The 26,725-nt window shown below is 41.4% G+C and overlaps 1 protein-coding gene across 3 annotated transcripts in view; it reads right to left on the bottom strand.

Moving 5' to 3' along the window:
- LOC148018150 (pentatricopeptide repeat-containing protein At3g03580-like) overlaps positions 1-15,808 on the bottom strand; it is a 64,293-nt gene extending 48,485 nt beyond the window's left edge. Inside the window, exons 1-4 of one of the 3 annotated variants that reach the window (XM_087662075.1) lie at positions 12,985-15,808; positions 12,340-12,865; positions 12,116-12,255; positions 9,647-11,917 (exon numbers count right to left, since the gene is read on the bottom strand). In XM_087662075.1, coding sequence (XP_087518201.1) covers positions 13,229-15,475 — 2,247 coding nt within the window. In that variant the 5' untranslated portion in view covers positions 15,476-15,808 and the 3' untranslated portion in view covers positions 9,647-11,917; positions 12,116-12,255; positions 12,340-12,865; positions 12,985-13,228. Of the gene's footprint in view, positions 1-9,646; positions 11,918-12,115; positions 12,866-12,984 lie in introns of those variants that run through there. The other 2 variants (XM_087662073.1, XM_087662074.1) reach the window with 2 other exon arrangements.
- Between the last annotated feature and the right edge of the window lie 10,917 nt (positions 15,809-26,725).

Here is a 26,725-nt window from a genome sequence, read left to right as displayed (position 1 = left end):
GGCCAATTGATCTCCTCCATCACAAGCTCCGCCAAATCATAAAGCTCCAATATGGCCAATATCATCACACGCCATATGCAGTAATTGTCACCATCGAGCTTTTGATCTAATGGAAGAAACTCCACCAAGAGACCAAGAGAACAAATCTTATGGACCAAAAGCAAATGATACCCTAAACCTGGCACAAGCAACACCTCGGAAGTGTGGGTACCACCACATCCATCTAGAATCAGCTGCATCTCACCCAGTGCAGCAATAGACATAGAAGAGCTGTCTCCAATGAGAATTTGCCCATGTGAGGGTCGCAAATGGGCAACATCAACTATCGAAGAAGTCATGTGCCGTGAGGCACCAATGTCAAACGATCCACTCTTGAGCCTGGGGAGCTTTCATCACAGTATCAAAAGTCTTCGGTGTAGGATCCTCAATGACCGCTAAGTGTAGAAAAGCAGCTGATGAGGGTGCAGCTACTGCTCCAGAATCCTTCGTGTCCTTCTTCTTGGTGTCCTTCTTGTCCTTGTCGGTAATCCTTCTTCCAATGGCCGGTCTTACCACAAATATGGCATGTTGATTCTTTCTCTTTGCCCTTCTTAGAGTTGTTGTCCTCCTTGTTTTGGTCCTTCCCCTTCTTCTGAGAGGCTTAACTAGCCAATGCCTCCGATTTGGAAGCATTCTGTCCCTTCAATTGTTCCTCTTGGTCCAAGACCATAGGAACCAACTCTTCCCATCGAAGAGTCAACTCTCACCCTAAAGCAATAAGAGCGGAATAAAAAGCACCGAATCGTAGCGATAACTGGGATATAAAGTGATCGCCATGTCTTTGGAGGAAATGGGCTTTACCGCATTTTGAACCTGCATCTGAAGCTGCCGAAGCTTGTTGATGTGTTCCCAAAGCGAAAAAGACTTATTCATGGACAAGGTCCGCATTTGCACCTCCAAAGAAACCCTCTTCATAAGGGTCATCCTGTTGTACATCTAGTCAAGTTCTAGTCATATCTCCCGAGCTACCATCAAGTGCTCTATATGGGCTATTACGGCTGTTGTACAAGACAGAAAAAGAAAAGAACAAATCCTAGCATTCAGTTTGTTCCAATGAGACTAGGCCTTGGTCAACTCCGCATGAGCACTGGAAGAGAGTTTGGACTCATCTCTCACCGAGGGCCAATTGATCTCCTCCATCACAAGCTCCGCCAAATCATAAAGCTCCAATATGGCCAATATCATCACACGCCATATGCAGTAATTGTCACCATCGAGCTTTTGATCTAATGGAAGAGACGGTAAGATAGGCACCTTCCGCTCCATGATCACCTAGAACTCCACATCAATCTCCATAGACATCTTCACCTGCTATGCCTGCACAAACGCAAAAGAAACTGCCTCTGACTATGAAAACACAGCCTGCTAGGGCTCGTCTTTGATTCCAAAACCTCTTCAGCCGCCTGAGGCGATGAAAAGGTAAAATCTGCACTTGAAGGCAAAAACACAACCTTCTTCCTTTTCTAACAACAGAAAAATAGCAGCAACTTCAACAAATCTTCTCTTTTCTCGCACACCCACGCTCGCCTCAGTCTTGTTCTGATGCGCAGCCCACCTGCTTGCACTTGAACGCTAAAAACGTAACCTTGTGTCGCATTGAAAACTCCTCTTCAATTAGATCCACCGATCCTTCAATGCTCTGATACCATGTCAGAGTGAAGCAGTGCGGAAGCGAATGACCATGACAAAGAGTGAACAGAGAGAGAGAGAGAGAGAGAGAGAGAGAGAGAGAGAGACAATGAAATGCAGAAAATCCGCAATGAAGAATGCTGTATAATGATGCAAAATTATAGACGGGTGCAGAGAGAATATCTGCCTTGAGGACCTCAATCTTCGTTAGCCCCGAGTGCTGTCTCCATCACCAGCAAGCTGAAATCTGTCAAATACAAGTGATCAAAGGCTCAAAAGAATGCCTTGTAAAAATGCCAAAATAGGCAGGTTGGCTGCATTTAATGCAGCCGACTGCAACAGTCCACTGCTGCCACGTGGCAAAACTGCTGGAAAATCAGCCTTTAAAAGGCTGAAAAGAATGCCTCGTAAAAATGCCAAAATAGGCAGAATGCAGCCGACTCTACAACAGTCCAACTGCTGCCACGTGGCAAAACTACCACGTGACACTGCTGATGTGGCAGGGAGCTGACTGCTAACAGAAGGCTGGTGCCAGGAGAGTGTGGAGATGGTGGTAGGAGAAGAGAGATGATGGAATAGAGTGTGTCAGAAGACTGACGAAGAGAGTGGGAGTGACGGACTGAAGGATCAGCTGTAAGGAATGAATGAGAGAGTGGTCTATAAATAGGCACAATCAGTCTAGGGTGGCGCCCCTTTATGCAAACCCTTAAACTCAAAATGCAGAAACGCAAAAAATGCAAATTGCGAGTGAAGGGTAAAGGGTTTCTCAACACCCCCTCTTAGGCCCAAAAAGGGAATCAAGAGGAAAGTGAGATGGAGATGCAATGCTACATGTTGAAGAATGCTCATGCAACAGGTGCCACTTGTACAATGTTCCTCGTGGGGAAATAATTCACTTGCCCAAGCGCCATAGTAGAAAAAGATGATGAAAACATGCAATACATAGGAGGAACGTCGGACTTTGTGTGGTGCCCAAAAACATAAGGATATGCCCGTACTCGATCTCGAGAGAGGCGGCTCCATACTAACCAAGGGATGAAGAAGATCCACCCTGTATTCTGGAATACCACTAGAAAGGAGACCTTTGAAGATAATCAGGAGACAAGATGAGCAGTAGAACCCAAAACTCAGCCGAGAGAGAGAAGCCACTAGCTCCGTGACTCCGTGCTAGAAGAAATATGAAGGCCTAGCCACCAAGTCGCTACTAACGACCCAAGGGCCCCGATCTAGGTAGATTCTAGGTATGAGTAGAGGAAATGACTACTCAAAGGAGAGCCACTCCTCGAAAGTGAAAGGTGGTGGTAGTGTGTAAAGAACTTCATGGAACATAGGGTCCCTCTCTGAATCGGGAGTAGAAGTAGGCACCCCTCTGAAGCCGGAAAGACCGCCTCTGAGGGCCAAGTAAGAAAATCCCCCTCTGAATCCCAGTCTGAGAGAGAGAGGGAATCCAACCACCCATGGCTCACGAACTGCAAAGCATTTGATGACGAAGGAAGTGCCGCCGGTCATGCCAAAGAAGGTATTTGGGGCTCGAAAGAAGAAACCGGAAAGCACCCAAAAGTGGCCTCTCGAACCTGAGTGGAAGAGGGTGAAGAGGGTAGGGAAGAAGGAGGCTTAGGATGAGCCAAGGATGGGGAACAGTCATGGGCTCTCAGGAGAGTGGACTGTGGAGGAGATGTGGGCCGTGGAGGCCACTGTACCCGGCAGTAGATGGGAGAGGGGTGGTCTCCAAGAGGGGTTATCACCTCGTAAGGTCTTAGAGCCGTCGTGTGCTCGAAAGGACTTAATGCACGTCGGTTGCAACTTATTGCCTTGAGCATAATACTCTAATAGCCGATACAAAACGATCTCTGTGGCGCAAAAAGGAGAGGTGGCATAGGAAGTGCCAGGTGGAAGACACATATACTCCGGAGGGGTGGGGAGCAAAGGTCAATGTCGACAGTCTTCGGTGGGATGACCATTTGTGCCACAGTAGTGCACCTAGTAGAAGGGTAATCTATTGGTGGAGACGCCATGGTACTCGTGTGGCAAACTGGAGAAGGGAGGGTGGGAGGGAGAAAAAGGATATCTCCCAATGCGCAACGGAAATGATAGAGAAATCAAATGTTGATGCCGAACCCACCATAGGTCTTTGTCTTCTCTAATGAGGCGGATCTTTGTGGCTCTTTGAGCACTTCCAGCTTTGATACCATGTCAAAATGACTAAGTGACTAGAGAGACAGTAGGGTTTGCGAGGGAAAACAAAGAGTATATACGGCAAACACTAAGAGAGAAAAGCAACACAAAAGATGATGAAAGATAAATCATGTTAATGAAATAAATCTGACAAAAGGGTGCCGTAGCATAAAGGAAGCCCTGGAGTGCAAGAAGATTGTCGAAGAAGCCTCTGAGTCTGGCAACACAGGATGAGGAGGTGTCACCCAGAGCAGGGAGATTGCCGTCAAAGGGTGAGGAGCCTTTGAATTTGCGAACGCACGGATGAAGAGTGGTATCTACGAGCAAGGAGACAGCCGATGAAGCCTCCGTCTGCAAACACAAGCCTGATGAGGTCACGCCAGCTACTAGGAGTGATGCCAAGTGGTGAGGATGAGCCAAATGCTGAAAACGCAAATGAAGATAAACTCTGGGAGTGAAACACCAGCTGTGGAGTGACGTTAAAAGGGTGGGAAGCAGCCAAGAACCAAACGCAAGGTGCAACTGCCTCTAATGAAGGTGACGTCTGCTAGACAAAGATGCCGGATGGTAAGGAACCTCCCTAGCAACCAAACGCAAAAAGGTGGAGCCACCAAAAGGGTGGAGGATGATGCTAGATAGAGTGGATGCTGAAGCCAAGAGAGTATGGACTCCAAATGCAAGGTGTAGGAGCACAAAAGATGTTGTCACCAACAATGGAGGATGAACGCCAGAGCTGAAGAGGAGCACACTACCGCCATAAACACAGCCAATTGGAGATGAAGGCTAGCACCAGGAGAGTGTGGAGATGGTGGTAGGAGAGAAGAGAGAGATGATGGAAGAGAGAGTGTCAGAAGACTGACGAAGAGAGAGTGGGAGTGATAGACTCAAGGACCTGTCGTAAGGAATGAATAAGAGAGTGGCCAATAAATAGGCACAGTCAGTCTAGGGTGGCGCCCCTTTTTTGGGGCTATAAACCCTAAATGCAAAATGCAAAAACGCAAAAACACAAATTGCAAGTGAAGGGTGAAGCGTTTCTCAACAGTTACAACCAAGGAGTTGTTGAAGTGTACCATGTTGAATCTCTAATCCCCAAGAATTCAATTATAGTAGTGAACATGACAGATTTAGTTCGGGAGAGCACCATGCCTGCATTCTCTACTACCTTGGCAAATTCATAGAGATGATCAATGTGTTCTTTAATTGTTTCTAAGAATACTAAAATATTGTCAATATAAACTAAACAAAAGGAAATTTTGGAAAACACAAAATCAATCCACTCTTAAAAGTAGGATAGTGCTATTTTGATGCCAAACAGGAGGACCATCCATTGGTAACGCCCCTAAGGAACACAGAAACTTGTTTTACACCAGTTTTTTGGCTTAAGAAGAAGCTACCAAAAGCTTGATTTTAAATCAAATATGCTGAAAATGTTAGCTTTCTTCAATTTCTTGATCAAGAGATCCTTGAGTGGAATAGGATGTCCATGGCCAATGAGATAGACATTTAAGGGCTTATAGTTAATGACCAATCTTTTCTTTCATCTTTTTTGTCCTGAATGCTTATTTACATAGAATGCTTGGCATGCCCAGGGTGACTTTGTAGGTTCTATCCAACCTTTATCTAGTAGTGTTTGAATTTCTTATTTACAAAGAATCAAATCTTCTTATTTCATCCCAAAATGTACAGCTTTTGTTGGGACGGCATTGGACTTTAAAGGAAGAGGAATAGCATAGAATGTTCTCTTTTCTTTGTACGTAAGGGGATCTTCATGCATAAAAGACTTGAGATGGTCTGTTACCTTTTAAATTTCATCTGCATATTTCTGTTTTTCTGCATGAAGCCACTATTCTCTAGCAACAATCTTTTGTTGTGGGGAAGTTCTGCAATGGAGTAGTTACTGCCGCCAATTTTGGGTAGAAGAGGAATGTCCATTTTATTTGCAAGATAAGAAACAATAAAGTGCTCAGACTAAAATGTATAGGAGACAAGATGTTGCAGAATATCTATCCCGATCAACAAGTCATATCGCATTTGCTTCATTAATTGCATTTCTATGGGAACCTTGATCGTTCCAAGCTGCAAATATGCTTGTGTTATTTGACAACTCCACTATGATCGGGGTAGTTATCTTTATACAATCTAGAGGGAAAAGCTCATAGAGTGCTATGGTTAAACTAGAACCAATGTCTAAGAGAGCATCTACATACAAAGAGAATTGAGGCATGTTTTTAAGTTGTACACAAATCATAGGGATTGGTCCACCAAAAGTAAGAGCATTGACCTTGTGTCATAGTTACCAAGAACAGGGAACGGGAACGGGAATGGGAACGGGACAAAACATTGTAACCAGCAATGGATTGTCGCATTCATAATTCAACATTGTAATCAACAATGTTGCATAAGTCCAACTGGCAACAAGTGTGCATTGCAAAAACACAAAATATGCACTAAACTTTAAAGCCTAAATAGTAAAGATCCAAGTTACAAGAGCTCCAATTTCCAAGTCAATACTCAAGTTCCAAAAGGCTAGCTACTAAGTGCTCTGATTCATCAAAGATGGCTCCACTGTGCCTGAATGCTCATCCTATTGAACAACATCCTGCCCATCACCATCACCATCATCATCATCATTGTCATCTTTTTCCCAACATATAAAAGAATCAGCCTTTGCAACTGATGTACGAGCTAGCAAGCGAAGATCAAAGCTCACATAAACTAGGTCATTCGTCTTCATTGTACCAAGACGATTTCTCTTCTTTGAGTGAATGTGATTGAATGAGCTCCATAGTTGCTCTAAACAAGAAGAGCTAATTGTTTGGCTAAGAATACGAATAGACAAACTCTGCAACTCTGGAGCTTCTACCCCGTAGTCCTCCCACCATAAAGCAGCCCCAATATTGGTCCTGTCCTCTAGTGCATCCTCTGTACCAAACATCCCTAATATTTGCCGATATACAGAGAGCTGATTTTTAATTTTGCGTTGCATTTCATAGCAAGGATAAAGCCTTGCAAGCAATGTGTTCCAAGCCTTGACCACCTCAAGGTCTCTTTCTTGCATCTTTCCTTGAAACTCAAGATCAAGCACATATGCTGCAGCATGCATAGGAGAGTCATACCCATTCCATTTGCTGATGCATAACTCCTTGATCTGCTCATACCCATCTGCATTTGGTTCCAAACTCTCCAACCTCTCAATCATGCGATCCATACCTTCACAGATCTTCCCAATGCATGGATCCATGCCATCTGCAAGCCTCAACATGTGCATAATAGGATCAACCATTTGGTTGGTGTGATTGACCTCATCCCAAAAATCTCTATCAGAGACATATGCATTACATAACACAACAGTAGCAGTGGCAGCCCCAGTCCAATTTTCATACTCATCACTAGCAAATAGCTCCCTAATTGCACCTTTGCAATAGTGCAATCGACCAAGCATAAGAAACTTATATGCAAATCGTATATCCGAGTATTTAAGAAGTTCTTTGTCACTTCTCTTGCGAAGCTCAGCATGCAAGTACTAATGATTACATATAAATGTGATAATCTTGTTGCCTTTCGCAACAAGAGATGCAATCCATGGCAAGTCCCCAATATCCTTCAACAAGTTATTCAAGCAATGTCCCATGCATGGACTAAAGGTGATATGTGGATACATTGCCATTAAATGTTTCCTGCTGCTCTATTTGTAGGTTCACCATCTGCCACAAACTGTACTACATTTTCTGCCCCAACAGCCTGCACTGCCTCGCACCACTCGGATACCAATACATCTGCACTCTTTCCAGTCTTTGAAGCATCATGACTACCAATGAAGTATACATCTCCACAAGAATACGTGACAAAACCATGTATGGACCTATAGCATGTGTCACTCCATCCATCAGCTATCAATGTCACTCCATTTCTTGCCCATTGATTGCGAATATTTGCTGTTGCAATCTCTATGGCTACTTTCTCCTTCTGAAGCAATGTAGTCCTCATAGTTTCTGATGAAGGGGGCTTATATGTGGGTCCATACTCTGCAACCTTTGTCACCATATTTAAAAAATAAGGTGACCTGGCTGATTTGAATGCAATATGGTCATGGTAAAAAAAGAGTGCCACTGCTGCATCTGTTTCCTCTTTTTTCTTTGGTTCCCATGAAGTGTGCAATGAACTCTGTTTAACACCACGACCTGCTGCCATTGATGGCCCACGAGAAGGTTGCGTAGCCACTAATCCTGGTGGTTTTCTGCATGAAGCACCATCCCTGCTGGCCTTGGAGTCCATGTTGTTGGATCCACTGCTATATTTGGCGTCCTCCTAGCATGTGAATTCCCCATAGAAGTGGCTATGCAGTCAAGTAACTCCTGCCTTTTCTCAATTGATACATTGGTGCAAAAACGCACCTCTTTTCCCTCCTCATGTAGAAGATGGGTTCTCACTTTATCAGCCCCACTAGTGCGAGCATAAGAGCAAAGTTTGCATTTCCAAGGGCGAGCCCCTCCACCTCTCAATGGCACCCCTGCATCTACCTCATCCCACCATGACCAAGTAGTGCTTCGACTTCGTCCAGTTGTTGACGAAGTACCTGCTGAGGATGATGAAGATCCCATAGATGTCAATGCTGCCATCTATATAGAAGTGACAAATAATCAGTAAACTTCAATGAAATTACAGAAAATTGCAGCCAACATTTCAACATCCATGTGTCAAAGTTCATTGAAATTGCAGAAATTTCAACCAAAGTTGAAACTCCAATGAAATTACAGAAATTTCGGCCAAAATTTCAACATGAGCGTCGAGAATCAAGATTCCTCGGACCTCACCTAATCGAGGGCGGGAGTCAGGCCAAGCAAGCAATAGAGGTGGGCCACACGCGAGGTAGGCGGAAGTCGTAAGGGTTGTTGAAAAATTCTTTGCACACTTTATCTTTAGCCTTTTTATCTGAGGAATCTATTTCTGTAGATGAATCATTGTTATCTTCAGATTCCGATTTTTTCAATTTACCTTTATGTCTGTGAGAAAAAGAAATACCAATAGATGTAGTAGCACCAAGAAAGACTCTATCCTTTGCCACTGCTACATCTGTTTCCTCTTTTTTCTTTGGTTCCCACGAAGTGTGCAATGAACTCTGTTTAACACCACGACCTGCTACCATTGATGGCCCACGAGAATGCTACGTAGCCACTAATCCTAGTGGTTTTCTGCATGAAGCACCATCCCTGCTGGCCTTGGAGTCCATGTTGTTGGATCCACTGCTATATTTGGCGTCCTCCTAGCCTGTGAATTCCCCATAGAAGTGGCTATGCAGTCAAGTAACTCCTGCCTTTTCTCAATTGATACATTGGTGCAAAAACGCACCTCTTTTCCCTCCTCATGTAGAAGATGGGCTCTCACTTTATCAGCCCCACTAGTGCGAGCATAAGAGCAAAGTTTGCATTTCCAAGGGCGAGCCCCTCCACCTCTCAATGGCACCCCTGCATCTACCTCATCCCATCATGACCAAGTAGTGCTTCGACTTCGTCCAGTTGTTGACGAAGTACCTGCTGAGGATGATGAAGATCCCATAGATGTCAATGCTACCATCTATATAGAAGTGACAAATAATCAGTAAACTTCAATGAAATTACAGAAATTTGCAGCCAACATTTCAACATCCATGTATCAAAGTTCAATGAAATTGCAGAAATTTCAACCAAAGTTGAAAGTCCAATGAAATTGCATAAATTTCGGCCAAAATTTCAACATGAGCGTCGAGAATCAAGATTCCTCGGACCTCACCTAATCGCGTGCGGGAGTCAAGCCAAGCAAGCAATAGAGGTGGGCCGCACGTGAGGTAGGCGGGAGAGGCAGGTGGGAGAGGTAGGAGAGGTAGGTGGGCAGAAGTAGGCACGGCCCAGGCGAGGTAGGTGTGGCAAGCGGAGCAAGTGAGTGAAGCGGGAGCAAAGGGCAACAGGCGGAGCAGCGGGTAACAATCGAGGAGATGCGGGAGTAGGCGGGCGACAAGCGGGAGAAGTAGGCGGGCAACAAGCGGGAGAAGCAGGCGAGTCGCAACATAGCCGGGCGACAGCCTACAGGTGGACGGGAGCAGGTGCGGGAGTAGCGGGCGACAGGCGGGAGTAGCGAGCAACAGGTGGAAGTAGTGGGCGACACGTTTTTTTTTAATTTTAAAATTCTGTTGCTGGAACGGCCGTTCCAAACAAGAAACGGGCAGGAACGGGCCAAGGAACGGGCAGGAACGTTTCGCCAGCGTTTCCTGGGCTCGTACCTCTCGAAACGCGTTAATCCGTTCCTATGTGCCAGAACAGACGTTCCCTGCCTCTATGCCAGATAGGGAAAGATCCAACTTTTTCATCAGGAACTCCAATCTTTTTATAGAAACTTGTATATGAAGTCTTTGAATAGGAAGAAGAAGCATTGATAGCACCACTAGATTTAGTAGTTGTATTTACAGGAAGAGTAGGTGGCAAAGTATGTACAGTAGACTCGTGCATTCAAGAGAGCTCGTAACAATGTGTCTGGAGGAGCATTAGCTCCATGGGGGTTGATCGGGACAAAATCATTATCTACTATACTATCCCCATCTTCATCCAGGAATCATAATGTATAAGCAGCTTGATTCTGAAAAGCTGCCTGATCTCTGAAATACCATGCAGGTAATTCATTAGGAGGACCATAAGGAGGATGTTGTTCCAAACTCTCACCCATCATGCAAGCATTGATGCGAGATTCCACTTTGCGCTGAGGGTCTTCCTTCTACTTGTCTTCTAGGCCAATACATAAGGGAATTTGATCCAGCATTTGATATCTTCTCTTTCTGTGGATTCTGTCAAACACATACTCATCTATTTGATCAAAAGCGACTTTGTAGTCATCATCTGACCAATTAGAAAACATGAATTCAAGATATTCTGAAAGCTCCCTAACAGTGTCTCCTGGTTGCAAAGAAGGCTGAAATAAACTAGGTTGTTGTATACTGCTTTCCCCTTTTCGGTCACAGCTGTAGAAGCCTCAGAACTGCTGCCTGGAAGCATATATCAGCCAACTGGTGGTTGTCGAGGTCACCAGCAGCTGGAAATCCTGAGGGACACGTCATGGCATGCTAATCAGCCTCTGAAAGCTCTTGATGACAAAAATGCAGCAGTGGCAGCAATGGAAGAAGGCACAGATGACTCAGGAGGGGAGAGACTGAATAGAAGTCAGGAAGAATGCCCCCATAAGCCCTATTTATAGGGGATTTCGGAGCATTTGTCTTACCATGTGTGATAAACACAAAATAATAATTCAAATAAAGCTTTTTGGAGGCTCTTAATAGAGACCGCAAGAAGGAACTACTGCATTAGATTAAATGTTGATGTATCTAATTACCTTGGTTGCTCAACACCCCTCTCTAGCCCAGCCTGAAGACTTCCAAGTGGATACCAAGTGTCACTCAATGAACTGGCTAGGGTTCATGAAGTGAAATTTCTTCAATGCATGTTGCAATCTGAGGAAGGAGGGGATTGCAGGTTGAAATAAAGAAGCTTTGAAAGAATAGGAAGCCTCACCTCGGAAGTACTTCACACTTTGCCTCCTAAAGGCACATGTACTTAAACCTAACAACATTTGGAGAGGGGTCTCTAAGTAACCAAACACAAAATGGTGTGTGGGGCAGATAGTAGAATGTACATATGGAGACAGTTTCAAATGCTTTTGCTGCCATCACGACACATGACAATCAGCCACAGAAAGATGTGAAGAAAGATGTCAGTGTGTCTCAACCAATATCAGGTGATTCAGCCATATTCTTTGACCTAATAATGGACTTGCCAGAGTTGCATAAAGTCAGATCATTCTCCAATGCAAGTTGCAAATCTGATCAAAGTAGGAGGGGATTGCAGGTTGAAAATGAAGAGACTTTGAAAGATGTCGAAGCCTTACCCCGAAAGTACACCATTAAGAGTTCACCTCCTAAAGGCATGTGTAGTTAAATCTAACAACATTCGGAGAGGGGTCTCTTGGTAACCAGGTACAAAATGGCATACGTGGCAGACAGTAGGCTGTACATATGGAAAAAGTTTCAAATGCTTTGCTGCCTTCACAACACCTGACAATCAGCCACAGAAGGATTTGTTGAAAGATGTCAGTGTGTCTCAATCAATAGCAGGTGATTAAATCATACTCTTTGATCACCAGCTAGAGTTGCATGAAGTCAGATTGGTCTACAATGCATGTTGCAAATCTGAGCAATGCAAGAGGTTGCAGGTTGAAATTAAAGAAACTTCAAAAGAGGAGGAAGCCTTACCTCAAAAGTACTCCATTAGTACTTTGCCTCCTAAGAGGCACAGAGGAATCTCTGAGTGACCAGATACAAAATGATGTATGGGGCAGACAGTAGAATGTACATATGATACAATTCAAATCCTTTTGCCAGCTTCAGAATACCTGGCAATCAGCCACAGAAGGATTTGGAGAAAAGTATCAGTGCATTTCAATCAGTAGCAGATGATTCTATGGCATTGATGGTACCTTAGCCAGCAGAGGTCGCTGCAGTGATGGAGCCTAATCCTCTGTCAACACGATGTGAATTTCATCACAAGTAAGCTTATTACCTTGTCCACCCTCACAAAGTAGGATTCCGTATTGAGGATTGGCTTTCGTCATCTTTTACCTTTGTGCTTCATGGTGGTTTATCACCCCATTCAGGTCTGCGGCTTACCAAGTGTAGTGAATATAGCTGCCTGCCATACTACTGCTGCACTACCCTCACCAAGTAGGACTTTTTGTACCAGAGAGACAGTAAGTCATAGCCAAATGTTACATTTCACTCCTCATGTATCCAACAGTTATTGGGCCCATCAGCATTTCAACTAACAGAGCAAATCACTGTCTGCTCTGCTCTGCTCCCCCTTCACAATGTAAAGGTTAAGGTTAAGACTATATGTATCTCATCGGATCCTTGTACAGCAATAAGTAAGGGAGCCAATCTTGAACAAAAAAATCTTAGCAGTTTCACCCCACCACTTGGCATGGAGTTTTATCCCCCACTTGGCACCTGTAACCAAGACATCAGATATGAGAAACTTGTACCACCACAAAGAGGAACCTTAAAACTAAATAAAATTATTTTAATTTAATGTAGCACACATACTGTTATGTCATGAACATGCATACCTTTTGGAACCTTTACAACAACATCCAAGAGCAGCAAGCTGTTCAATCCTCAACAGCACAGAAGTGGTTAGCAAACTTGTTGTATGGGTATTTCTTTGAAGTACATTGATAGGACACCAAATGCAACCTTTCTGTTCAATAACATAAAATGACAGAATGGAAACTGCCCTTTCTATGATATCTCTCAAAACAAAAATGTATGAGAAATCCATCAGCTTCAGTCCAACAATGTCCAACCTTACCCTCAGCTTGCATTTTTCAATCTCATAGCTTCAACTTGATCTGCATCATTTTGCCTGCCAGCAGTTGCATAGATATTTCTCATATAAACATAGAAATTGTCCTCCCTTCTGTCCACTTCTATCGCATGTTCAAAGGCCAATGTTCCAAGCTTAATATCTCCCCTTTTTTGGCAAGCATCCAATACAATAAGCCATACTTTACTATCAGCAGTGAATGGCATCTCTTTGATAACAGCCATTGCCTTTTCTATGTTCCCTGCACGTGCAAAGAGGTCAACTATGCAAGTGTAGTGCTCTAACGTAGGCAAGACATCATAGCCAGTGTCCATGATTACAAATGACATATAGGCCTCATCCAAGAGGCCCTCGTGACTGTATGCCTTGAACATCGCAATGAATGTGACAAAATCAGGTTTAACACCTCCTCTGATCATTTTGTCACACAGGTACAACACATGTTTACCATATCCAAAGAGTGCATATCCCCCCATCAGTGCATTCCATAAGACCACATTTTGAACTGGAAGCTTCTCAAAAACTTCTTGCGCTTTCGCAAGCAGGCCACATTTGGCATACATATCAAGCAGTGATGTGCCAACAAGCACATCTTTTTCCAGCAACCCTTCTCTCACAATCTTAGCATGTATTTCTTTGCCCATGCCTGCAGCTCCTGCACTACCACAAGCTCTCAAAATGTAGACAAAAGTGACTGCAGTTGGAACAAGACCATCATGATGCAAACATTGAAAACACTTTAGTGCTTGTTCACTGTGCCCATAATCAACATAGCCAGCCATTAGAACATTCCATGACACAATGTTCTGGACAGGAAGCTTGTCAAACACCTCTTGTGCTTTTGAAAGCATGTAAAACTTGATGTACATATCTACCAACACAGTGCCAAGAACAACATCTTTTTCCAGCAGCCCCTCTTTGACAATACGAGTGTGTAATTCTTTGCCCTCATCTATGGCTCTCAAACTGCCACAGACTTTTAACATACAAACAAATGTAACTGCATCTGGCGAGACACCTTCTAGTTGCATAACGTCAAAGCAGTTCAGCACTTGTTTGTCATGCCCATGTTGGGCGTAACCTGCAATTAGAGCATTCCAAGAAAACACATCCCGATTTTGTAGTGCATTAAACACTTCTTGTGATTTAGCAAGCAGGCCACACTTGACACATGTATCTAACAACACATTGCCAACAACGACATCTTTGGGCAACAACCCCTCTCTGGCCATCATTTCATGTAGCTCTAAGACCTTTTCTCCAGCTCCTAGGCTGCCATAAGCTTTCAAGATGCTGATGTAGGTGACTCTGTCTGGAGACAGGCCCTCTAGCTGCATCTGTCGAAAACATTCTGCTACTTGTCCACCTTGACCATATTCACCATATCCTGCTATTAGCACATTCCATGAGGCCACATTCCGAATGGTAAGCTTGTCAAACACTTCCTGTGCTCTTTTGAGCATATTGGATTTCACATACATATCTACCAATGCTGTACCCAAAACCACATCTTCCAGCAAACCCTCTCTAACAATCTTAGCATGTATTTCCTTGCCCTTCTGTACAGCCCCTATACTGCCACATGCCTTTAATATGCAAGCAAAGGTGAATGCATCTGCACAAAGACCCTCCAACTGCATCTGTTGAAAACACAGAAGTGCTTGCTCACTATGTCCATGTTGAGCATAGCCTCCCATTAGCGCACCCCAAGTTACCACATCCCGAATTGGAAGTTTATTGAACACTCCTTGTGCTTTTGCAAGTAGGCCACATTTGGCATACATATCTACTAATGCATTGCCAAGATTAAGGTTCTGATCTAACAGCCACTCATAAGCAACCCCACTATGTATTTCTTTGCCTTTCTCTGCAGCTCCTACATTGCCACAGGCTTTTAAGGTGCAGGTATATGTGCATGTGTCTGGAGACAGACCCTCGAGTTGCAACTGTTCAAAACACCTCAAGGCTTGCTGACCATGCTGGTGCTGAACATAACCTGCGATTAATGTGTTCCATAAAACCACATCACGGAGCGGAAATTCATCAAAGACCTCTTCTGCTTTGGCCAGCAAGCCGCATTTTGCATACATGTTGACTAGGGCACTGCCAAGAATAACATCATCTTTTTCTAGTAAGCCCATTCTGACGATGTCGGCATGTATTCTGGTGCCTGTGTGCAGGTCTTTTTGCTTGGCACAAACCTTGAGCCAGGCCACCAGGTCTGTGCTGCCCATTAATGCACAGAGGCAGGGCCATGTCCTACCATGGGCGGAGCAAATTGATCAACAATTCCTCCTTGCTGCTGATGATCATGTTGCTACTAAGCAGTGCGGATCGAGCTTTCCTCTTCCTCCTCCTCCTCCTTCTACTGCTGCTGCTACAACTGACAGTGCTCTGCGTATACAGTGTCATGTGTAACGCGAGACACTTCGCAAGCAATCACTGATCAGATACCTCAGGACGATGCTGGCGCTGCACTGCACTGTCTTAACATGCAGTAGAGCTTGGAAGCTCAATTAATTTTAAGACTGGAGGTTAACTAGAAAATAAACTACTAAGCACAACAAGAAGTATTGTTGATGCATTTGCTTTCACACACTCTGTTCATAAGATTACTCCCATCACAAGAGTGTTTAGAGCAAGTGATTAAACTTCCAAAATCACACAAGGGTACCCAAGAGGATAAAATCTACCAAAGGCAACGTCCAAAGAGCCAAGTTCAATGTAGCTGATTAAAACTTCCAAGATCACACAAGGGTACACAAGAGGATAAAATCTACCCAAGGCAGCGTGCAAAGAGCCAAGTTTGATTCCCAAGGAGCAAACTAGTGAATTTCAAGCTCTACCTATATAGGGCACTGTGAGAGTATCCAATCGATTGCTAGAAACAACATTGCTTTAAGGTGATAAAGTAACTAAGACTCGAGTACTTTCAAGAAAAATTATGTAAATAAGCTAGCTTTCAAATTTGACCTATCATCTAAGTATAAAATTTCAAAGTTGAGCCAAAGCATAATTGTGATAGGTATTATACTGACTATTGAAGTAACGGAAATTTATAGTGTTATGCATCGAGGCAACTACCTAACAACAAGACTTAGTTGATAGGTATTATACTGACTATTGAAGTAATGGAAATTTATAGTGTTATTCATCGAGGCAACTACCTAACAACAAGACTTAGTTGATAGGTATTATACTGACTATTGAAGTAACGGAAATTTATAGTGTTATGCATCGCGGCAACTACCTAACAACAAGACTTAGTTGATTTCTTACAAAAGATATTGTAGATCCAAACTTTAGAGCTTAAGTTCCTAGTACCTACTTCTTGGTATAGAATCCGATACTTTTGTTTGCTAGTGAGACGAGTTTTGTATTCTATTCAACCCATTTCTGTAATTAACTTTTAGAATAGCTTAAACTTACTCGACACAAAGTTGAGATGAAAGCACAAGAAAATTGAAGAGTAAGAGATAGAAGTATATAAGATAACATTCAAGTGAGAAAGTAAGATACAAAAGTGCATGACAAAAGATTCAAGATAATATCCATACTACAAAAGGTCTACTAGTGCAGCTATTGAAGCTTTCTATTCTATCTATTGGAGGTAAAGGCACCTATGCCTATGTTGCCCTATATTTACTTCATACATCATGATCGCACACTTGTATACTACTGCAGGTGATGGACACCCATCATTGTCACTTTATTCTTTATTCTTTTAGTGATTATTGAATAAGGGAATGCCGGTCACACATTATGACTATTGGAGTTCCCACATACGATGTCTCGCTCTCTTGCTCCATTTGCCATAGCTCTTGCTTCCACTTGTGTGCTTCTACTCAGGCTTTGCCTTTTACTGTCATCTCACTTCCATTGTTGAGTGAGAGAGTGTGTGTAAGTGAGAGGTGTGTCGAGCAAGGGTTGATTGTGTGTGAACGCAAAGGAGCAAAGGTATTAGACTGTGTTGTTTGGTTCATGGAACCACCTTCGAGCCTTCAAGCTATTGCACTAGAACATGAGAAGGTAAGATAGGTGAGTTCACTACACCTTGAAGTTAGTCTTGTATTCTTGCTTTCTTGGATTTTGGAGAGATGGATGCATGGTTAGTCAAAGTAGAGTATCAAGAAGACAAGGTGAGAGACAGCAAAGCGAACTTGCAACTTCTAAAACATTAGAAATCTATCCAATGTCCTGATTGTTGTGCATTTAGCCCAACATTTTGGTTTCTTTTATGGGACCAAGGATTGTGCATTTGTCAAGGTTCTCACACTCCTATCATATGTTGGACTAGGAGACTTGGTGTCAAGTACGGTTGGATCAATCATATTTGCCTCTTATATGCTCTAAAGCACATGCAGCTAGGTTAGGGAAAGGACTTGTCGAAGAAGAAGAAGAAGAAGAAGAGAGATAAACATTAAGGGATAATAGGACACAAAATGAAAATCATTAGGTTAGGGAAGAAAATATAAAAGAAAAACATGGGAAAAAAAAAAGTAAACACATAATCTCAAAACACAAAATACAAAATTATTCTAGCTTGGGCATGTGTATTGCACCATGGAGACATGTCAATATATCAAGGCTTATCATGAATGATTATAGGGAAGAGAAGACATTGAGTACATTTGGCAACAAGGGAGAAGCTATTAAAGAGTAAGGTGTGTTGGTGAAGAAGATAAAAGAAGGGGCATAGGTGTTAACCTATAGAGAAGAAGGTGGAGGGGTAGAGATGAAGGTGTAGAACAAAGAGTAAGAAGAGGTGAGGAGAAGATAAAGGGTAAGAAGGAGGCAAGAAGAAGGTAAGAAGGAGGTGAATTAGGAAAGAAAACGATCAAAACAAGGTAAGAGCCAAGGTTTCAGATATGATAAGATGAGACAAAAGGTAGAGTCGGATAGCACGACCTATTTTTCTATTTTTTTCCTTTAAAGCAAGACATTTTGAGTGAGGCAGTTGTGTTAGATCATAGTTCTTTGCATTTCCGACTAGGCAATGGTGATGAGAAAGGTAGTTGCATGAGAATCGACCAAACAATGGTGTTGAGCAAAGTAGCTATGTTTTAGCTACATTTGATGCTCCTATTAATCACACTAACCATTCAGTCAATTGACCATTCAAGTTCCTAGGTAAGACTACTTACTCTATCACCTTCTGTTCATCTACTTCAAGTGGATCCTCTATTACAGGTTCCAATGGTGGACCATGGAGGCCCTTCATAAGGCTTTAGAAGATGAATATGAAATGCGTTATGAATTATTTTTTAGGGAAATCTTCATCAACATTAGGCACTCCATTCTATCACAAAAATTGTCGAGATTGATGCACGCTCAGACCAGCATTGAAGAAAACGTGGAGAACTGACGAAAATTGTGCCTGCTGCTGTTGTCCACCCTGTGCGCTTAAATCCAGCATCAATCATGACCATCATCATGGGGATTTGGTAGAGCATGAAGAGAGCTTCATTTCCATTTAAAAAAATTCAAAATGATCAAGTGTAGCTCCTGCAATGTCAAAAAAACCAAGCTGCCCCCAAAAACCCTAATTGTGACTCCATAGCCAAACTTCACCAAGCTCAAAAATCTCATCATTCTCTCTCTCCTGCCACCTAGAACAACCCACTGTCACTCAGATTTGAAGGTCCTAGCATCAAATCAAGAAGGGGAAGATTTTGGATTTTAAAGAACTTGAAGGATTTTGCAAATTTGAAAGACTCAAGGAAGAAACATAGTGTCTATTGGCACTTTTTTTAGTGCTATTAGCACTTGTGTCTTTTGACACATCTCAACCAACACTTCTGCTGCTTAAATCTGATAATTTTGAAGCTAATTTGCTACTGTTGGAGACTCCCTATCCCAAGACCAACATGTAAATCTTCTTTCTCTTGTCTACCCTAAGATACAAAAGCAGAGGATAAAGCTCTTAGGAATAATATGCTATGTTTGGAGTAGAGGAATTTACCCAATTTCAACAACCTAAGAACTGCTGAAGCTATTTTACCGAAGTGAAAGTGTCTGGCATCTCTGTGATTTTAGTTAGTACATGCTCTTGAAGCTTTATGTGACCATGGTTGATTTCTATACCAAGAAATTCCACTAATGTCTGAAACATCACTGATTTAGTGGGTGATAATGCTATACATGCTTCTTCTACTACTTTTACAAAATGAGTAAGATGCTCCACATGTTTCTATACAATGTCTGAAAAAACAAGAATGTCATCAATGTAGGTAAGGCAAAAAGGGAATTTTCCAAAGATGGAATTTATCCATTCTTGGAACTTTGTAGGGGCTATCTTGATTCCAAAGGCTAGTATTGTCCATTGGTAATGACCTTGAGGGACACAAAATGCTGTCTTGTATCGATCTTCTTCTTTTATAGGTAGTTGCCAAAAACCTGATTTGAGATCAAATTTGCTGAAAATATTAGCCTTTTTCAATCTTTTCAAGAGAAGATCCTTTAAAGGAATAGGATGACCATGTCCTATTAGATACTTATTTAGGGGGTTATAATTGATCACTAATCTCTTTTTCCCCTTTTTTGTTCTGAATGCTTATTTACATAAAAATCTTGACAAGCCCACGGAGAGTTAGTTGCTTTTATTAAGCCTTTATCCATAAGAGATTGTATCTCTTCTTTACACAACTGTAAGTCTTCATCCTTCATTCCAAAATGAACTGCCTTTGTAGGAACTGCATTGGGTTGGATGGGTAAGGATATTGCAAACCTTTGTTTTTTCTCCTTATAGACCATAGGGTCATCATGCATAAGAGTCTTTATTTTCTCATGTATTTGAGTTGTAGCATGTTCATGTTTCTTCATTTCTGTCTTTATTCATTGGGCTCTTGAACTATCTTTGGCCTGGGCATTGGTTTCTATAATGGAATAAACAGTTCTGCCAATCTTTGTGAGTAAGGTCATGTCAGTTTGTTTTCCTTTATAGGTCACTTTAAATTTCCTAGCCCAAAAAGTATAGGGCACCAAATGTTGCAAGATGTCTGTACCAATTAGGAAGTCATACCTCATTTGTTTCATGAGCTGTATTTCTATGGGTACCTTGATTGTTCCAAGTTGTAGATAAGCCTGGGTCACATGGATTAGTGTGATTTTTTTGTTATTGGACAATTCTACTATAATAGGAGTAGAGATTTTTATACAACTTTTGGGAAAAAGTTCATAGGGAGCAATTGTTAAGGAAGATCATGTGTCTAACAAAGCATCCACTTAAATAGATAATTGTGGCATATTTTTAACTTGTACACAAACCATAGGAATGGGTTCACCTGTGTCTAAAGCATTAAGCTTGTGGACTCTTGATTGGGATAATCTTACTTGGTTGACTGGATTAATAGATTCACCAGTAGGCTGAAGAGTGTAATTCTTGTAAGATTGTTGAAGTACATTGAGCTATTTCCTTTTAACTTAGTAAGATTCTTTTGTAGACTTTGCAAAGTGAGTGAAGCTCCTGTTGCATCTACAAGAATGCATTGGTCATGTCTTGTCCTGCTTGTTGAGTACCTGAAGAGGCTGAATGTAGTAGTTGAGATGCTGTTCTGGGTTGGTGTAAAGTCTCCAATTTGCGTGGAATGAATAAATTAGCTTGTCCTTTAGTCTCTGGGCCAAGAGTACCTTGCTTAGGCAAATCATATGGGTTTGAAAAGAATTCTTGTCGAATCTTATTTTTTTGTTTCTTATGTTTGGATGAATATGTATCTGTGTCTTCAGAGTCTTCTAAAATGAATGAGCTTTCTTAAAGATGCTTACCTTTCATTTTTCTTGAAAAATCATTCTTTGAGGAGGTTGCAAAAGCATTACCCATAAATTTTCCTTTGGAGGGAAAATGGGCTTTATGTGCATTAGTTGCTTGAAAACTTTCATGATGTACCTCATCATCATCTGAGTCTTCGGTTATATCAAAGGGTGTTTCTTCCATTGTATTTGAAAGTTTTTGTGTTGTATGCCAAGTAGTTGAGCTTGATGCTTGAGAAGTAGAAGAGTCTTCTGATTCAGATGATTCTATCTTAGTGTCTTCTTCTTCTTCTTTTAGAAGAATGCTTTCCATACCATTCTCCTGATCATCTTCAATATCTGGAAATGATTCATAACAATACATATCCTTGTCTTCAGATGCATTTGCATTGGAAGATTCTTCTCCTGTAGGAATTATTTCTTTTTCTTTACCTTTTGTAGAGAAAACTTGGTGTACATTTAGAGTTCCTGTAGAGGGTGAGGCAAAATGAGATGTCCATCCTTTTTGTAATCTTTTATTGAAGAAAGTAGACCAATCAGTAATTGTTTGGGAAGAGGGCAATAGTGCAGTAGTAGACTGAGTTACTAGAGTAGACCTCACAATGGTAGTCTTGTGTAGACGCTGAAAAATATGAAGAAGTTGATCTGCAATTTGCTGCAATGATTCTATCTTCTCAATCAATCCAGTGAGTGCAAGATGAGTCTAATTTTCAGCTTGGATTTCTGCTGTCCAGGATGAGTTGTCCTGTGGATGCAAATAAGGGGCTGCCTTATATTGGTACCTTCATATTCAAATTCCTGGATGTTATTGATAACTCTTGAAGATGAATCAGCTTTTTCTATCAACTTTCGGCAATGTTGACATACTCCTTGGATAATTTGATCATGGTTACATAACTAAGTATGGAACTTGAGGGTATTAGCTCTCTGGGATGGTGAGATCCTGAGCTGAGGTTGTTGTATAACTACCTTCTGAAGGGATGGCTCTGGCAAGGGCAAAGAACCATTCTGCAGTTGCTTTTGTGGAATTAACAGTGTCTTTCCTTTAATATTCTATACTTTAATCACTTTTGGTGGGAGAAGTTCCTTCTTTTGGATAGAAGAGATATTTAGTTGCCATTCATGAGGCAACTCAATTTCAGACCAGTTCACACAGTCTGGAAGGAGTCTCTGAGTTGTTTCATCTGACTTCATTATAATTGTTTGGCCTTTATCTTGTGATGAATTAACTCCTTCTACAACCCTTGGTATTGCTAAAGACATACATCTAAAAACCATACAGTACTGAATAGCTAAATGAGCTGATGAAGCTTTCATTTCTAAGCCAAGAGTTCTAATATGCAACATTAGAAGTTCAGGCAAGTAAGGATCATCTATAGCTATGACATAATTGGGACGGAGTTCAAAAAAGATAGGACCATTTAAAAGAGGTGAAACAACAACTCCTACTATCATATCATGTAGATTAATATGACGGGTGTCAAGGACTATCCATACATTCATCTAGGATATATAGCAATAGGTATAATCCCTCTTTTTAGGCGTGGCCTAAATGCTTCCTGTATGCCAACAGTCCTTAAATAAGTATTACCCATAAAATTTCATTTGGTGGGAAAATGGGCTTTATGTGCATTAATTGCTTGAAAACTTTCAAGATGTACCTCATCATCATCTGAGTCTTCGGTTATATCAGAGGGTGTTTCTTCCATTGTATCTAAAGGATTTTCTGTTATATGCCAAGTAGTTGAGCTTGATGCTTGAGAACTAGAAGAGTCTTCTGATTCAGACAATTCCGTCTTAATGTCTTCTTCTTCTTCTTCTTCTTCTTCTTCTTCTTCTTCTTCTTCTTCTTCATGAGTGTTTGGCTGAGTATCAAAATCACTATCATAGTCACTATTGTAAGTATTCATCATCTGAATAGCTGTCATATGAATAACAACTATCATAGTCAAAGTGATGCATCATGTTAATCTTGGCTGCATTTGTTTGCTCCTTTTTCTTTGGAAAATCCTGATGAAGAAAGGCCTTTGGGCCATTACCACCAGAAAAGAAAAAAAGCCTTTGGGCCATTATCAAACTGTTGGAGCTAGACGATAGCTATATCCACAATGTGGATAACTGTGAGACTCCACAGGATACATGGAAGAGACTTGATACCTTGTTTGGTGCACAATATAAATCATCAAAGTATGGTCTCTTGATTGAGTTTTCCAGGCTTGAAATGAAGTCCAGCACATCGCTTGCCACATATCTAAATTACATGGAATGATACATGGAAGAGACTTGATACCTTGTTTGGTGCACAATATAAATCATCAAAGTATGGTCTCTTGATTGAGTTTTCCAGGCTTGAAATGAAGTCCAGCACATCGCTTGCCACATATCTAAATTACATGGAATGACTTCTAACCCAACTTGCAGGAATCAACATTAAAATAGAAGAAGATGTTTGCATCGGTGTTCTACTTAAGAGTTTGCCTCCTGAATATAATAATGTATCAACAACTTTAATCAACATGCCAAATCGTGAACTTGTTGATATCCAGGCAGCATCACTGTTAGAGAAGGAAAAGGAGCTAAAAACTAAGGAAGAACCAAGCACCTCTAGAGATGAAAATGCATTATATGTTGGCAAAACAGGTACAAAGGCAAGAAGGATCAGCTCTTCTGTGACTTTTGCAAAAGGACCGAACACATCGAGAAGTTCTGCCACGCCAGAGAAAGAGGTCCCAAAAGGCCTATCTAGTTGCAATCAAAGAAGAAGAAGAAGAAGAAAATGGAGCAAAGGAAGAAGAAGAAGAAGCAGAAGAAGACCACTAGGAGAAGGACAAACCTCATCAATCCTTCTATTCAGATAGAATTTTTTAGCTTTGTATTTCCTAGCCCTAATGCCTCAGACATAAACTTCTAAACTCCTCAGTTGGCCATGTACTACAGCCTCTGTACACTTTGTGAGGCCCCTACTATAGCCTCTGGATGTCCATCATGTTTGTGGTACCACACTTAGCCTTTTTTGCAACAGCCTCTGGCATTTTGCCATGTTTATGGTGTGCCCACACTTTACAAGTGTTACTTTCACTAAAGCCTCTACACACTTTGTACTTCTGGTTGTGATTGAGGAGGGGTGTTGAGATATTTGCAATCACACCTACTTCAGTCCCTTAGTAAAAAGCAGTGAGGGCTCAGGACCAGAATCCCATATGCACAGTAAGAGAAAGTAACGCCACTCAATTCCTATAAAGCATTGTATTTGCACTCTCTTTCTAATGAAATGATAGTACTCTTTTCTTTCCAGTAAAGTGTATTGTCACTGTCAATACACAAGATTGTGTTTATGAGTCCACATCTCAATCTTGGAACCTAATTCACTTGTGTGACAATTTGTATTTGTCAGGGTCAATGTCTTAATGAGTTTCTTGTTCCTCTTTCAACCTCCATAGCTTCCGCATCTGCCATGCTCTAGATCCTACAAATTTTTAACATGTCTCTAGATTGATCTCTTTGCACTGCTTGATAGTAAACACAATCTTGTCAGCATTGCAAGGGTCCTTAATGGGAACTAATGCAAGCATCCCATTTACACATTTTTTAGAGAACCATATCTTTTAAAAAATTCAGTGAACCAAGAACAACAAAAGAAAAAGAAAATCATGACATACAAACCATACCTTTGCCTATTATCAAAAAATGCAAAAATCAATGGGCCTAGTCCTAGCTCATAGGTTACGCACAAAGAAAATTCCTAAGACAACTAAATGGAGGGGGCGAAAGAGAGGAGGGTGGACAACCACTAGGTGTAGAAGAGGGAGTTGTATTTTAATTCAACAAATGCATTGAGGTCAAATGGCCACATATCTAAACTGCACAAATAAGTGGTAATATCGATGAGCAAATAGGGACTCGCAAAGTGAGTAAGCACATGTAGTTCCTCCATACTAAGAATCTTGTAAAACAATGGATGGTGCCATAAATTGGATGGCATGGCTAGACCATGAGCTAGAATGATGGCATGGAGTGAGACATTGGAGTGTGTCAGCCTCTGAAGGGTGCTAATGGCTTGCTACTACTCAATAGTAGTCATGAGATGACTACCAACATGAGAGATCTAGAGATGGTGTCCATACCGTTAGTGTAAGAAAGAAGTAGAAGTAGTGTGTCTACCTTAAGTTTTGCAAGGGCAACCACATCATCATATTTGGCCATTGAATCAAAAGAGGAGATGAACTAGAAAGATCAAAGACGTGGCTAGGGAAAAGTCTTGAGATACTCAACTTGGACTTATAGACTTGTAGAAGAGATGTTCATTCTCCTCCCAAGGAGGGTTCCATTATATAGCAATTTCAAGTGCCTCATCATTGACAAGGCCAAGATCAATCATAGCAAATAATTTGGCAAAAGTGGTAAACATAGGGTCAAATTGGAGTAACTTACCAACTTTTGAGGACTTGTCCTTCTTGGCCAAGTTTGCTGCCATGGTAGCGAGAGAATGACGAATGAGCAAAGGTTTTAGACCAAAAGGTGAATAAGAGCGAGGGAACTAATTTAGAGATGAGTTTGCACCTATATCCGATGGGCATGGTGAATTTTAGCTTGCACCACTAGTTCCAACTAGTGGACTATGTAACGAATTGCATGGTGGGGGACTTGGTTTAGTTGTTGCACCAAATACACACCATACATACAAGAGAAAGCTCATTCAAGAACACAAAAAGAGAGATGGAGGCCAAAATGTTTTCTTGCCAGTTTCTTCTTCTTCTTTTATACACAATAATGTACACAAAGTATAGATAAGATAAAATATAAAGGAAAGTGGCCTACTAAGTCAAACAGTGCATAATGGACTATCCTAGTCGACTAGTACTATAACTATACCAGTTGTAGATAGGTGTAACAAACCAACTGTAATAAGTAATAAGTTAGTGGCCATGTAAGAGTCATAATGATCATTGATGTGCCAAGTGTAGATGAAGAAAACCTATCTAACTAGGTGATTCATCATCCATGTCCGCACTTGTTGAGCTTTCCATCTAAATACTCCCCCTTAAGATCAATTGCATCTCTATAACTCCAAGTAAGCTTCAAAAATTTTGAAGCTCCTCTACACCCAATGTCTTCGTAAAAAATGTCAACTATTTGATCTTGTGTGCTGATATATATCAAGTCAATCTCACTTGCAAGTATCTTCTCTCTCACAAAGTGGTATTGCACTTTAATGTGCTTTTTTCTAGCATAAAACATAGGGTTTTGAGCTAATTATATGCTACTAATGTTGTTACAATGAATGAAAATTGGACCATCTCCCTACATATCCAAATCACCCAATAACTTTTGTAGCCATAGCACCTCACATGATGCCATAGAAGCACCTTTGTACTCGATAAAGTAATTATAGGTTGCTTTTTATTGCTCTATGTAACTACTGCATTACCAAGGAAAAATACAAATCCACTAGTATATCTTGTGTTAGGACATTCTAGCAATCCAATCTATATATGTGTATCTAAAGACCGGTATATCCTTACATGCCTCATAAAAAATTCTATGATGGAAAGTGGACTTCACCTTAATATGTGTCTAATTACATCCAAATGAGGCTTTCTAGGCATCTGCATACACTAACTAATAAGGCCAACAACATAGCTCAAGTTTGTGACCTTGTGATAGTCATGTAAATCAAACTCCCTCTACTATCCTCTTGAACATAGTAGGGTCTTCTATCTCATTTCCAACATTAG

The sequence above is a fragment of the Lygodium microphyllum genome, chromosome 21 (genome assembly GCF_053477565.2).
Source record: "Lygodium microphyllum isolate KBCC chromosome 21, Lygodium_microphyllum_v1.1.10, whole genome shotgun sequence".
Classification (NCBI taxonomy): Eukaryota; Viridiplantae; Streptophyta; class Polypodiopsida; order Schizaeales; family Lygodiaceae; genus Lygodium; species Lygodium microphyllum.
This window is presented reverse-complemented; position numbering and strand designations above follow the sequence as displayed.